The 15,141-nt window shown below is 43.8% G+C and overlaps 1 protein-coding gene across 1 annotated transcript in view; it reads left to right on the top strand.

Moving 5' to 3' along the window:
* Nucleotides 1-15,141, top strand: part of GLG1 (golgi glycoprotein 1) — a 167,676-nt gene that overhangs the window by 90,581 nt on the left and 61,954 nt on the right. Inside the window, exons 4-7 of the mRNA XM_060788388.2 lie at nucleotides 1,131-1,346; nucleotides 4,452-4,655; nucleotides 7,197-7,268; nucleotides 8,884-9,067. Coding sequence (XP_060644371.2) covers nucleotides 1,131-1,346; nucleotides 4,452-4,655; nucleotides 7,197-7,268; nucleotides 8,884-9,067 — 676 coding nt within the window. The remainder of the gene's footprint in view (nucleotides 1-1,130; nucleotides 1,347-4,451; nucleotides 4,656-7,196; nucleotides 7,269-8,883; nucleotides 9,068-15,141) is intronic.

The raw sequence follows: 15,141 nt of genomic DNA, 5'->3' as shown, positions 1-15,141 counted from the left end.
ATCAAGCAATAGACGATAAACAATACACCATAACACAATTAAAAATTAGGGCCGGGCCAACTGTAATGGGTACAGATTTAAAAGGTGCTGAGTATGACAGGTAACATGTAGGATTTTAGGGTAAGTGCAATGTGCAGACAATCTTAACTCTCTGATAAAGTGCTTCTGGGACATATTGCTGGAGTTTCCTATTCTGGAAAGGCACACCGGAACAGCCAGGTCTGCAAGCTCTTCCTAAAGACTGCCAGTGTAGGGGCTTGTCTGATGTCCTTGGGGAGGGTGTTCCAAAGTTGGGGGGCTACCACAGAAAAGGCCCTGTCCCTCGTCCCCACCAAACGCGCCTGGGATCGCGAGCAGGGCCTCTCCGGATGAACGAAGGGAACACGTGGGTTCATAAACGGAGATGCGGTAACGCAGGTAGGCAGGTATATACACAGATATATACATACGCAAAACACATATACATAGACTGGGCCACAGCAACACGTGGCAGGGGATGGCTAGTATGTGTGTGTGTGTGTGTGTGTGTGTGTGGGAGAGGGGTGAGCTCCTGTCTGTCAGCTCCAGCTTCTCATGCGGTGACATGAGACAAGCCTCTCAAAGGATGGTAAAACATCCGAGCATCCCCTGGGCAATGTCCTTGCAGACGGCCAATTCTCTCACACCAGAAGCGATGTGCAATTTCTCAAGTCGCTCCTGACATGAAAAAGAAAATCAAACTTAACTCCCTTTTAAGTTGGTTTTCAAGGACCTGAATGATCCAGCCCTTGACTGTGATTGAGATCTTCTCTTCCACTCTTTCTCTAGTGTCTGGCTGCCCTTCACCACCTTCTCAGGTCTAGAAAATGCTAATAATTGCGTCTCATGGGGCTGATTGCACCTTTGCCGTAATGGTCCTCTCAACCTGAAACCTGCCCATTTCCAACGTCCATCTGTGTTCCTCAGAGAGGGGAGGTGAAACCAGCATTTCATTCCTCAGGTGCCTTTAGGAAAGGCTGAGTTTTTCTTATACGTCTTTAGCGTACTGTCATTTGATATTGACACCGACATTGGAACTCTTAGTACCAGGAGATGGGAAAGCGGTCAATGCAGTTGTCCATACTTTGCGGATATATTTATTCCCTCCTTAGATCAAAGAGTGTGCCGATGAGCCAATGGGGAAAGGCTACCTCGTTTCCTGCTTGGTGGACCACAGAGGAAACATCACGGAATACCAGTGCCACCAGTACATCACCAAAATGACAGCTGTCATTTTCAGCGACTACCGCCTGATCTGTGGCTTCATGGACGACTGTCGGAATGATATCAATCTCCTGAAGTGCGGCAGCGTCCGGCCCGGTGAAAAGGTAAGCGGTTCTTTGAAAAGGGCCTGATTCTGGCTCTGTTTTGGGGGGAAGTGGTGGGGAAACAACAACAACAACAACAATAATAATAATAATAATTATTATTATTATTAAATCAAATCAAATCAAAACATTTATTTCGGTCATTGACCAGCACAGGAAATAGTGTCACGTTTCCTTACAAACCTGGCATGTTTGGTACATTAAAAATATAAATACAACTACTAAAAACACAATATGGGTGAGGGAGCAGAAGGGGAAACAGGGTAAAAACATACAATGTCCAGATCCATCACCAAATTGTAGATTCAGGGAAGACGATTACTGGACACACAGTTGACTTTTGGAACTAGTCATTCCCTGGCGGATTTTGTATGCTGCTGCACAAAACTTTGCGACATTGTAGGTTGTAGCTGAATTAGTATCCGCAAGTAGCAGGGAGGTATAAAATTGTCCTGAATGGCCTGGGTGCTTGTCTATCAGGGGTAAGATAAGCCTGGCACGGGTATCCCTGTAGAACGGACACTGAAGGAGCACATGTTCTATTGTTTCCACATGACCCGAGTCACAGGGGCAGAAATAATAAATAATATTATTATTATTTCTACCCTGCCACCATCTCCCCAATGGGGACTCGGTGCAGCTTACATGGGGCCAAGCCCAGACCACATAATACAGCAGTAAAATCAAAGCATATACATCAGACAACAACAGCAACATTATTGAAATGACATTAAAATAATAAATGATAATAAAATAAAATAAAACAACCTCACTTGGTTGAAAGATTCCATTTGGATGACTGTAACCAGGGTATTGTTTATTTATTTTATTTTATTTAAAGCATTTATATTCCGCCCTTCTCAGCCCGAAGGGGACTCATAGTCCCCCATAGTGTCTAGATCTAAGGAAGTAATGCTCCCCATGCTCTATTCTGCTTTGGTTAGACCACATCTGGAATATTGTGTCCAATTCTGGGCACCACAATTCAAGAGAGATATTGACAAGCTGGAATGTGTCCAGAGGAGGGCGACTAAAATGATCAAGGGTCTGGAGAACAAGCCCTATGAGGAGCGGCTTAGGGAACTGGGCATGTTTAGCCTGAAGAAGAGAAGGCTGAGAGGAGATATGATAGCCATGTATAAATATGTGAGAGGAAGCCACAGGGAGGAGGAGGGAGCAAGCTTGTTTTCTGCTTCCTTGGAGACTAGGACGCGGAACAATGGCTTCAAACTACAAGAGAGGAGATTCCATCTGAACATTAGGAAGAACTTCCTGACTGTGAGAGCCGTTCAGCAGTGGAACTCTCTGCCCCGGAGTGTGGTGGAGGCTCCTTCTTTGGAAGCTTTTAAGCAGAGGCTGGATGGCCATCTGTCAGGGGTGATTTGAATGCAATATTCCTGCTTCTTGGCAGAATGGGGTTGGACTGGATGGCCCATGAGGTCTCTTCCAACTCTTTGATTCTAGGATTCTATGATTCAGGGCGGACTACAACGTATAAATGGCAAACATTCAATACCGAAACATATTAGACTATACACATACAAAAGCATTAAAATCACCTATCTTGACGTCAAAATGCACTAGTTAAAACTGTCTCAACAAACATATCGAATTTGGTTGGCATACTAAGGGTTCCTATTGCTGCCTCATTGCACAGTCCCAAAGGCTCAGTCTCACAGCCACGTTTTTTATCATCCTTTTAAAGGAAAAGAGGGAGGGGGCTGACCTGACCTCATTAGGAAGGGAGTTCCATAGGTGAGGGGCAATCACTGAGAAGGCCCTGTCTCTCGTCCCCGCCAAATGCGCCTGTGATGGGGATGGGACCGAAAGCAGGGCCTCCCCAGAAGATCTTAATCTCCGCGGTGGTTCATAGGGGGAGAGTATGTGGCTAGCACGTGAGGTGGGAATCTCTGCACCCTCTGGATGTTAGACTACAACTCCCAGCATTCTGGGAAGGCCTTGGTAAACAGAGGATGCCTTCAGATTAAGACCAGCTGTAAATTCTACCTGGATTAAGAGTTGCCTCTTGTTCAAATGCAGATGCTCAGGGAGCTGGATGTGTCTAGTTTGGAGAAGCATAGTTAGGAGAAAACTTGAGAGGTGTTATGGTAGCCATCTTTAAATATCTGATATCAAGCCATGTAGGAGTTGAAGGCCCCTTCTACACTGCCATATAATCCAGATTATCAAAACAGATCATCTATATTATCTACTTTGAACTGGATTATATAAGTCTATTATTATTATATTTATTTTTACCCCACTTTATCTCTCCAAAAGGAGACTTAACATGAAAGCATTGGCATACAATTCCAAATATACAAACATGCAAACATTAAAACAGAATTAAATGTAAACAGTATTTAAAAATTCACAGTTCAAAACCATGAAAACATATTCAGATTTAAAAGTCTACACTGCCATATAATCTGGATTTTATATCACAGTGTAGAAGGTGCCGAAGTCTGTTTACTGATGTATTGTTGAAGGCTTTCATGGCCGGAATCACTGGGTTGTTGTAGGTTTTTTTGGGCTATATAGCCATGGTCTAGAGGCATTCTCTCCTGACGTTTCGCCTGCATCTATGGCAAGCATCCACAGAGGTAGTGAGGACTTCACTACCTCAGAGGATACTTGCCATAGATGCAGGCGAAACGTCAGGAGAGAATGCCTCTAGACCATGGCCATATAGCCTGAAAAAACCTACAACAACCTCTGTTTTCTGACTCTCTCCAAACCAGGACATGAACCAATGGATTCACATTTTTTAAAAATTGCATCTTAAGTATTAGGGAGACCTTCCTGGCCGTAAGGCAGTGGAATGGACTGCTTTGGAAGGTTGGGGGGGGGGGGGATTCTCCTCCATTGGAGGTCTATAAACAGAGATTGGCGGATTGCCTGCTAGGAGGGCTTTAGCTTCTTACGCTTGCACAGCAAAGGCCAGACTAGATGGCTCTTGTTGCCCCTCCCACTTCTATGATTCTGGGCACTGGAGTACACCGGCTGTTTTCAGCTACCTTCATACTTTAGCAGAAGTTATTGGAGGAGAAGTGATTGAATGCAAGTTGTTTCCTGCTTTTGGTTCACATCCTTCTCCGCACTCAGGATGCCCATTCCCAAGGAGAAGTCGTGGCTTGCCTGGAGAAAGGCCTGGTGAAGGAGGCGGAGGAAAGGGAGCCCCGGATCAGGGTTTCGGACATCTGCAAGAAGGCCATCCTCCGCGTGGCGGAGCTCTCTTCCGACGACTTCCACCTGGACCGGCACCTCTACTTCGCTTGCCGGGACGATCGGGAGCGTTTCTGTGAAAACGTAAGTTGGTCCTCCTTTCCCTTGTTGAAAAAAGGTCCCACCTTCCCTGCCTCCTGATATATGAAAGTGTCCATGAGCTATCGGGATTGCCTAGAACTCCTAATATTGCTCCTTGGTTTACCACATTCGTTATATCCACATATACTGAGACTGTTGTGTGGAAATTGTTGTATTGAAATACTTGTAATAATGTAAAGAGAATAGTATACACTCCCCTTTTGTTTGATGAAAAATCTTTAAATTTGCAACTATTTGGATGCATACCTAAAGTGAAATGTACTTGTATATCACATTATCATCAGTTGAATTTTCTTTTTCTGATGTATAACCAGACTCCCTCTTGCTTTGCTTAGTCTCTGCACTAATTAATCAATTCTGTTTCAAGGTGGAAAAAATCCAATTCCAATAATAATAATAATAATACAATTTATTTCTATTCCACCCTTCTTCCCTAGGGGACTCAGAGCAGATTACAGCATTTACATATATAGACAAACATTCAATGCCTTTACAATCATATACAACGAGACACACAAACACTGTTGCAATCCAGAGCAGGAAACGAGACCATAAGATAACAATCCACCACACTTGACTGTGGGAAAAACAACCCCTTTTTATTGATGCAAAATGGTTACAAAATAGAGGAAAATGCAAGGTCAAAAAGCCACAGTAAAATTCAGCAGTCAGGAATATCCATGAATTAGATCAAAATTCCAAAAGCAACACTGTAAAAACCTGGAACCTGTTAGCAAATCACTAACCGTACTTGGAGCACTAGAAGCCTCTTGGAATGTAAGCCACGGGAAACAGGGAAATCTGCCAAGGTAATGCCTCAGTCTAAACAATGCCTGATCTAACGAGACGATCTGGCGAGAGGCACTTAAAACTGAAGAAACTGTTTCGTGACATGCCTCCAGGCTTTGAAGCCTGAGCTTCCTTTTCCCTTAATCTGCTTGACCTTCGCAGACTCTGCAATTCACTCCTGTTTTTCCAAATCTGTCCTTTTCTATCATCATTAAGGAAGCCAGGTGCTATCTCCTCTGGAGAGTTATCTGGCTCTGCAACATTCTCATCAGAATGTGTAGTTTCACTTTCCAAGCCACTGACCTCAGAATTACCCTCAGGGAGAAATACATTTTCAGTAGCATCAGGAAATACAATCAGAGAATCAGGTTCAGGTTCAGCAATCAGAGAATCAGGTTCAGGTTCCCACGCAGGCTGAACCCCAACAAACACAAACAAAGGCAGAGGCTTCTCCTTTCATTTCTGGTATTTACATATATAGGGAAACATTCAATGCCTTTACAATCATATACAATGAGACACACAAACAAACAAAGGCAGGGGCTTCTCCTTTCAATTCCAGCATTTATTTATTTATTTACGACAATCATATGCTGCCCTTCTCACCCCAAAGGGGACTCAGAGCGAATTACAGCATTTACTTATATAGGCAAACATTCATTGCCTTTGCAGTCATATACAATGAGACACACAAACACAAACAAAGGCAGTGGCTTCTCCTTTCATTTCCGGCATTTACATATATAGGCAAACATGCAATGCCTTTACAATCATACACAATGAGAAACATAAACACAAACAAAGGCAGAGGCTTCTCCTTTCATTTCCGGCATTTACATATATAGGCACACATTCAGTGCCTTTGCAGTCATATACAATGAGACACACAAACACAAACAAAGGCAGAGGCTTCTCCTTTCATTTCCACCTTCTGGAGGTGGTGCTCATCTCCCATTTTCAAGCTGAAAAGCCTGCATTTTCACCTCCTGGTCATATGGCCAACAATATTGCTTGGAGTGTCTTTTTGCCTTTTCCTGCTATTTACATACTCACATTTGCATGTTTTCAAACTGCTAGGTTGGCAGGAACTGGAGCTGACGTACGGGAGCTCACCCCGTCTTCTGGATTCAAACTGCCAACCGTTAGGTCAGCAGTTTAGCAGCACAACAGTTTAACCCTTTGCACCATTGTGGTTAAATATTTATTTATACCACACAATACTCTGGTTTCTCTTCAGATCGTATAAATCTTTATACCACACTTTATCTCCCCCGAAGGAGAATCAAAACGGCTTAGCATAAAAGCATTAGTATACCATTTAAAATATTCAAATATGCAAACATTAAAACAGAATCAAATATAAACAATATTTTAAAATCCCAGCTAAAATACCATCTGTGGAATATTCTGTTTCACTAAAGCATAGATTGCAATACTGCAGCTCACACCACAATAGATAAACATTGTGCAAGTTATGTGTATGGACATTTTTTGCAGACGATATAAAATAAACATAGGAAATAAGGAAACAGTCCATTTCCCAAGTGTGCATTGCAAATAGTTTAGTTGTTGTACAAGTAGTCCCTTTAATTTAGTTCTAGTGCATGCCTGAGGATTGTTAAAAAGACATGTTTGTGAGTGTATGCGCGTACGTGTTTATGCGTGTTGGCTTTATCCTAAAGTGTTGTCAGGCACATTCTGTCATCCATCTCATTTATTTATTTTTTTGCACAGACTCAAGCTGGAGAAGGACGGGTTTACAAGTGTCTCTTTAACCACAAATTTGAAGAGTCGATGAGTGAAAAGGTAGGTGTTAAATCTGAGTGATGAGATGTTGTCTCTTCCCCATTGTGTCTAACGTGACCCCTTTATGTCTGTTTCTTTTTGTGTTTTTTTTGTTTAATTTCAATCCTTTTATTTAAAAGAAACATGTAACACAATACAATTGCATTGTTACATTGACTATTTCCATATCTCTACTCCCCCAGCCCCTATCCCATTATTCACATAGTGTTATATATAGTACTCCTCTGTCAGTTCTGTACTACTACTTATTCTAGTTCAGTGTTTTTCATCCTGGGGGTCATTTTCTGTTGGTCATTGGGATTCTGTGTGTGAAGTTTGGCCCAATTCCATCATGGATGAGGTTCGGAATGCTCTTCGATTGGATTTGAACTATAAATTCCAGCAACGTCAGCTCCCAAACGTCAAGGTCTATTTCCCCCAAACTCCGCCAGTGTTCACATTTAGGGATATTGAGGATTCATGCCAAGTTTGGCCCAGATCCATCATTGTTTGAGTCCACAGTGCTCTCTGGATGTAGGTGAAGTACAAAGAGCATTCTGAACTCCACCAAGGATGGAATTGAACCAACCTTAGCACACAGAACTCCCTTGACTAACAGAAAACACTGGAAGGGTTTGGTGGGCATTGACCTTGACTGTTGGGAGTTGAACAGTCAAGTTCAATGCCCACCAAACCCTTCCAGTATTTTCTGTTAGTCAAGGGAGTTCTGTGTGCTAAGGTTGGTTCAATTCCATCATTGGTGGAGTTCAGAATGCTCTTCGATTGCAGGTAAACTACAAATTCCAGCAACGTCAGCTCCCAAATGTCAAGGTCTATTTTTCCCAAACTCTACCAGTGTTCATATTTAGACATATTGAGGATTCATGCCAAGTTTGGCCCAGATCCATCATTGTTTGAGTCCACAGCGCTCTCTAGATGTAGGTGAACTACAACTCCAAAACTCAAGATCAATGCCCACCAAACCCTTCTAGTGTTTTCTGTTGGTCAGGAGAGTCCTGTGTGCCAAATTTGGTTCAATTCCATTGTTGGTGGAGTTTCAGAATGCTCTTCGATTGGAGGTGAACTATAAATTCCAGCAACATCAGCTCCCAAATGTCAAGGTCTATTTTCCTCAAACTCCACCAATGTTCACATTTAGGCATATTGAGGATTCATGCCAAGTGTGGTCCAGATCCATCATTGTTTGAGTCCGCAGCGCTCTCTAGATGTAGGTGAACTACAACTCCAAAACTCAAGGTCAATGCCTGCCAAACCCTTCTAGTATTTTCTGTTGGTCATACTTTATTTTCCAGATCACCAGACTGGGCCACAGCAATGCCTGGCAGGGGACCGCTAGTAGTGTGTGTGTGTGTGTGTGTGTGTGTGTGTGTGTGTGTGTGTGTATATATATATATATATATATATATATATATATATAGTCAGGGCGTTTGGGGAGCAGGAAACATATTTGAAATTAAATTTAGGGTGTTCAAGTTCACCAGTCGGACTTTTCTCTCTGGAGAATGGATGCCCAGTGGCTACTTTCTGTGCTACTCCATCCCTGGTTGAAGGTGACCTCTTGGCTGTACCCCAGAGAAGGTTCACTTGAAAGCTTGTTTCTCCTCCTCTTCCTCAGTGTCGCGATGCCTTGACAACGCGGCAGAAGCTGATTGCACAAGACTACAAGGTCAGCTACTCCTTGGCAAAGTCCTGCAAAAGCGACCTGAAGAAGTACCGCTGCAACGTGGAGAACCTGCCTCGCTCCCGGGAGGCCCGCCTCTCCTACCTGCTCATGTGCCTGGAATCTGCTGTCCACAGAGGTAACATCTGGGATGGGAGATATTATGATTAATATAACAATCATAACAATAACAACAATAAAAATTGGGTTGCTGCGAATTTTCTGTACTGTTTGGCCATGTTTCAGTAGCATTCTCTCCTGACATTTTGTCTGCATCTGTGACTGACAGCTTTGGAGAGTCAAACCTCTGAAGATGCCAGCCACAAATGAAGGCAGGAAGTCAGGAGATAATGCTAATAGAACATGGCCATACCGCACAAAAAACTCACAGCGACGCACTGATTCTGACCGTGAAAGTCTTTGAGAACACAACACAAATATTATCTGCCTCTCCCTGCGGCTTGAGCTGGGTATAAAATTGTTACAGCAGAAGATAAAATAGGTGACCAAACTGATCAATTTTTGTACAATTCGATAACTTGTCTCCCTAGAAATAAAACAATACAATGTTCTCAAAATAATTGGAAGCCTTTTGCAGAATATATACGGTACTTTACTTTTTCATGTCAGGAGCGACTTGAGAAACTGCAAGTCGCTTCTGGTGTGAGAGTAAGTAGAATATTTAAAGACTGGTCTGGCCTTGAGCCACGAGGAATGGCAGGTAAGAACTAAAATTATTATTATTGTTACTATTATTTTAGCATTGAGTGATTAAAAATACATTGTCAGAAGAGCATGATTGTTACTGTGGCCAATCTTTCCTCCCTCTTTCTCTCCTCCTTTCCCTCCCTCTTTCCTTCCTTTCCTTTGTTACTTTCCTTTTCTCCTTCCTTCCTTCTCTACCTCTTTCTTTCCTTCCCCTCCCTTTTTCTTTCTCTTTTTGCTTTTTCTCCTTTCTTCCTTCTCTCCTTCCTTCCTTCCTTCCTTCCTTCCTTCCTTCCTTCCTTCCTTCCTTCCTTCCTTCCTTTGCTCTTTGCTTCCATCTTTCCTTCTCTCCCTCTTTCTCTCCTTTCCTTCTCTCCTACCTTTCCTCCCTCTTTCCTTCCTTCCCTGGCATTGCTGTGGCCAACCTTCCCTTCCTCTTTCTTTCCCTCTTTCTCTCCTCCTTTCCCTCCCTCTTTCCTTCCTTTCCTTTGTTACTTTCCTTTTCTCCTTCCTTCCTTCTCTCCCTCTTTCTCTCCTTTCCTTCTCTCCTACCTTTCCTCCCTCTTTCCTTCCTTCCCTGGCATTGCTGTGGCCAACCTTCCCTTCCTCTTTCTTTCCCTCTTTCTCTCCTCCTTTCCCTCCCTCTTTCCTTCCTTTCCTTTGTTACTTTCCTTTTCTCCTTCCTTCCTTCTCTACCTCTTTCTTTCCTTCCCCTCCCTTTTTCTTTCTCTTTTTGCTTTTTCTCCTTTCTTCCTTCTCTCCTTCCTTCCTTCCTTCCTTCCTTCCTTCCTTCCTTCCTTCCTTCCTTCCTTTGCTCTTTGCTTCCATCTTTCCTTCTCTCCCTCTTTCTCTCCTTTCCTTCTCTCCTACCTTTCCTCCCTCTTTCCTTCTTCCCTGGCGTTGCTGTGGCCAACCTTCCCTTCCTCTTTCTTTCCCTCTTTCTCTCCTCCTTTCCCTCCCTCTTTCCTTCCTTTCCTTTGTTACTTTCCTTCTCTCCTTCCTTCCTTCTCTACCTCTTTCCTTCCTTCCCCTCCCTTTCTCTTTTTGCTTTTTCTTCCTTCTCTCCTTCCTTCCTTCCTTCCTTTGCTCTTTGCTTCCATCTTTCCTTCTCTCCCTCTTTCTCTCCTTCTTTCCTTCTCTCCTACCTTTCTTCCCTCTTTCCTTCTTTCCCTGGCAGCGGATGAGGCTCCCCCCTTGTCAGATCCACCATTGTGCCGCCCATTCCTAGCTTTTCCTCGGGCCAGAAGAGGGAGGATGGTCATCGGTGTCGCTTGCGCTTACTGTGTCCTCACACAGAAGGGGGCGTGGCCAGTGACGTCATTTGCGTGCATGCGCTTTGTTGTCCTTTTTTTGATTTTAGAGTTCTTTTTGCTGTTTTGTTGGTGGTTTTTTGAGTGATGGTCACTCCTTGGGTTAGTAGGTGTCTTGTGGCCAAATTTGGTGTTTTTTCATCCAGTGATTTTTGAGTTATGAGGTCCCCACAAACAAGCATTACATTATTATGTATATAGACTAGCGTAGGGGTCCTCAAACTTTCTAAACAGAGGGCCAGGTCACAGTCCCTCAAACTGTTGGAGGGCCGGATTATCATTTGAAAAAAAACATGAATGGATCCCTATGCACACTGCACATATCTTATTTGTAGTGCAAAAAACACTTTAAAACAATACAATAATTAAAATGAAGAACAATTTTAACAAATATAAACTTATTAGTATTTTAATGGGAAGTGTGGGCCTGCTTTTGGCTGATGAGATAGGGTTGTTGTTGTTGTTGTTGTTGTTGTTGTTGTTGCTGTGTGCATTCAAGTCATTTCAAACTTAGGTTGACCCTGAGCGAGGGCCGGGTAAATGACCTTGAAGGGTCGTATCCGGCCCCCAAGCCTTAGTTTGAGGAGGAGGCTCCTTCTTTGGAAGCTTTTAAACAGAGGCTGGATGGCCATCTGTCAGGGGTGATTTGAATGCAATATTCCTGCTTCTTGGCAGAATGGGGTTGGACTGGATGGCCCAGGAGGTCTCTTCCAACTCTTTGATTCTATGATTCTATGACCCCTAGACTAGCGCATCCTGTCAACCTTCCCTTCCTCTTTCTCTTCTTTCTTTCTCTTCTTCCTTCCCTCTCTCTGTCCTTCTTTTCTTCCTTCTTTTCTTCCTTCCTTCCTTCCTTCCTTCCTTCCTCCCTTCCTTCCTTTCTTTCTCTCCTTCCTTCCTTCTCTTCTTTCCTTCCACCCCCACCTTTCCTTTCCTTTCCCCTTTCTCCCCTTTCTTCTTTCTCTAACTATTCTTGGACTGCAACTCCCAGCAGTCCTCCTGATTGATCGATCAATATACCTATCTATCTCTATCTAATCGATCTATCTGGAGGATTGCTGGGAGTTGCAGTCCAGGAATAGGAAATTGGAAATATGCAGGGATTGGGATGCTCTCAAAGAGATCAAAGGAGAAGGAAGTTTGCATCTTGGAAGCAGTGCATTTGGAGCATCCTCCTCCCCTAAAGGGCCTGGTCTTGGGGATGCTGGGAGCTGTAGTCTGGAAGGGAGTGTGGATATGCTAGTGTGTTTTGTTTGCCAGGGGGAGTCATTTTTGCACATTTTTGCTTTTTTGGGCTTTTTAAGTCTCTTTCACTGTGTTTTTCAGTGTTTTTATGAGTGATGATCACTCATTGGCCTGATAGGTGTCTTGTAACACAATTCAGAGTTAGAATACAGAGGTGTTATCTGACCCAATCTAATGTTGTTTTCTCTTTCTTATTTGGCATATTTTGTCCCCTTCAACTGTTGCTGTGGTTATGTCTCTCCCAGAGATTCATCCCACTGTTGTTATTTTGGGAGTATTTATTTATTTATCACATCAGGAGCAAACCAAACAGTTGTACTGCATTTTTAACTAACTAACTAACTAACAAAACACAAAGTTTGCAAACTTGGTAGTTGATTAGATGTCCTTTGGGCAGTATCTGGCCCCTTGGAGTGCCTCTGGTGTTGCCGCAAGAAGGTCCTCCCTTGTGCATGTGGCAGGGCTCAGGGTGCATTGCAGCAGGTGGTCAGTGGTTTGCTCTTCTCCGCACTCGCATGTCGTGGATTCCACTTTGTAGCCCCATTTCCTAAGGTTGGCTCTGCATCTCGTGGTGCCAGAGCGCAGTCTGTTCAGCGTCTTCCAAGTCGCCCATTTTTCTGTGTGCCCAGGGGGGAGTCTCTCATTTGGTATTAGCCTTTGGTTAAGGTTCTGAGTTTGAGCATGCCACTTTTGGACCCTCGCTTGCTGGGGTGTTCCAGCGAGTGTCTCTGTAGATCTTAGAAAACTATATCTTGATTTAAGTCGTTGACATGTTGGCTGATACCCAAACGGGATGAGCTGGAGATGTCTCTGCCTTGGTCCTTTCACTATTGGCTGCTACTTCCCGGCGGATGTCAGGTGGTGCAATACCGGCTAAACCAGGGGTCCTCAAACTTTTTAAACAGAGCTCCAGGTCACAATCCCTCACACTGTTGGAGGGCCGGATTATAATTTGAAAAAAGCATGAATGAATTCCTAAGCACACTGCACATGTCTTTTTTGTAGTGCAAAAAACACTTAAAAACAATACAATAATTAAAATAAAGACCAATTTAACAAATATAAACTTATTAGTATTCCAATGGGAAGTGTGGGCCTGCTTTTGGCTGATGAGATAGGATTGTTGTTGTTGTTGTTGTTGTTTTGTGCTTTCAAGTCGTTTCAGACTTAGGTTGACCCTGAGCAAGGGCCAGGTAAATGACCTTGGAGGGCCCTATCCGCCCCCCGGGCCTTAGTTTGAGGACCCCTGGGCTAAACTGTAATTTCCTCAGTAGTGTTGGGCGCACATTTTGGGAGTGAAATTCAGAAATAGAAAAAAATCCCTATTCTACTTTCTGAGGAATATAATGTCTCTGCCATTCCAATGAAAGGGAGGGAATGAGCATGAGAAAGAAGGCATTTGTTGAGGAGCGGGTTTGTTCTTGCCAAGAATGCTGGTGTTTGTGGTGGTGCCACCGCTGCTCCTAGAGGCAGTTTTCTCAATGCATCCATGGAGTTGATATCCATAGTTTCACTTACCAACAATCCAAAAATATTCCTTTCCAGAACGGATATGCTTCAAAATGTAGGGATTGCTGTTATCCACATTTTTAAGTCATCCACATTTCAGCAATGTCTCCAGGAGATGTTGATGATGGAAATGTCTTGGGTTTGGCACAGGCATGGGCAAACTTGACCCCTCCAGGTGTTTCGGACTACAACTCCTACAATTCCTAACAGCCTCAGACCCCTTACTTTCACATCTTGATCCCTGGCCCTTTTCATGTCTCATTTCGGTATTCTCTTCTGCAGGCTAAGCATGCCCAGCTCTTGTGGTTTTCCTGCATGGAAGAGGGGGTTGGACTAGATGGCCAATGTGGTCTGTTATTCCATGATCTATGACAGTGTGCATTTCTTCTGTGCCTCTTCGCAACCTTGCGCAGTCCAGACTGCAATCTGCTACATCTTAATCAGAGAGAAGGCCAAGGATGAAAGCAAGAACAGCAGAACTACATCTCCCGTTCCCAAAGCCCGAGGCTGTGCCCTCAGGCTCTTCTCTGCTGAATAGTCCTTTTCCAAAGGAGAGGGCGGTTTGAGTTCTGGGCCATGCATCCCTCGGAAAGACCTGACTAAAGCGTTGCCTTTCTGCCCCCGTGGCATCTTGTTCGGACGCCTTCGCGGCGGGGAGCTTTCCGGTCATTTGCCGTTCCGCTTCAGGCGCTTCTGAATGATGCCGACTCCCTGGAGCCATTTGGGTTTGGCTTTGGGCCCGGATTTGGAGCGGAGGCTGCCTTGGTTGCTGTGCAAGATGACCTTGGGCAGGAAAGAGAGAGAGAGAGCATCCTTTTATTTTGAGTTCATAGACTTATAGTGTTGGAAGGAGTCCCCAAAGGCCATCCAGCCCAACCCCCTTGGAAGACACCTTCTGTGCCAGTTGAGAAATGTATGGAAAGCCTTCCAAATGAATATTCCTTTGAATAATTGGCTGGATTGGTTTTGTGTAAGCTGGTGGAATTGGCCTCCGCCATCTCCCCCATACACAAATGACACCCTTATTTACAAATTTATTTATTTATTGTGTCAGGGGTGAAGCAAACAGTTGTACTGTATTTTTTAAAAAAACACGACGTTTGCAAACTTGGCATTCTAATAATAATAATAATAATAATAATAATAAGTAAAGGAAAGCCAAGAACCTGCTGTGAGAAACTTCTCAAAGCATAGCAGACAAAGAGTCAGTACAAGAAAACTACAAACCGTGTAAACCGCTAAACAGTGTAATTTCTCCAGTGGTGTAGGGCACAGACACCCCGTGATAATGCGGCATGTCTCATTAAGAGCCACATCCACTGTTTTAGTGTGGTGAGATGTGTTCCACACTGGGCATGCATATTCAGCAGCAGAGTAGCATAGCGCAAGGGCAGATGTCTTCACTGTGTCTGGTTGTGATCCCCAGGTTGTGCCAGTCAGCTTT

Source organism: Anolis sagrei, chromosome 8 (genome assembly GCF_037176765.1).
Source record: "Anolis sagrei isolate rAnoSag1 chromosome 8, rAnoSag1.mat, whole genome shotgun sequence".
In the NCBI taxonomy this organism is placed as follows: Eukaryota; Metazoa; Chordata; class Lepidosauria; order Squamata; family Dactyloidae; genus Anolis; species Anolis sagrei.
This window is presented reverse-complemented; position numbering and strand designations above follow the sequence as displayed.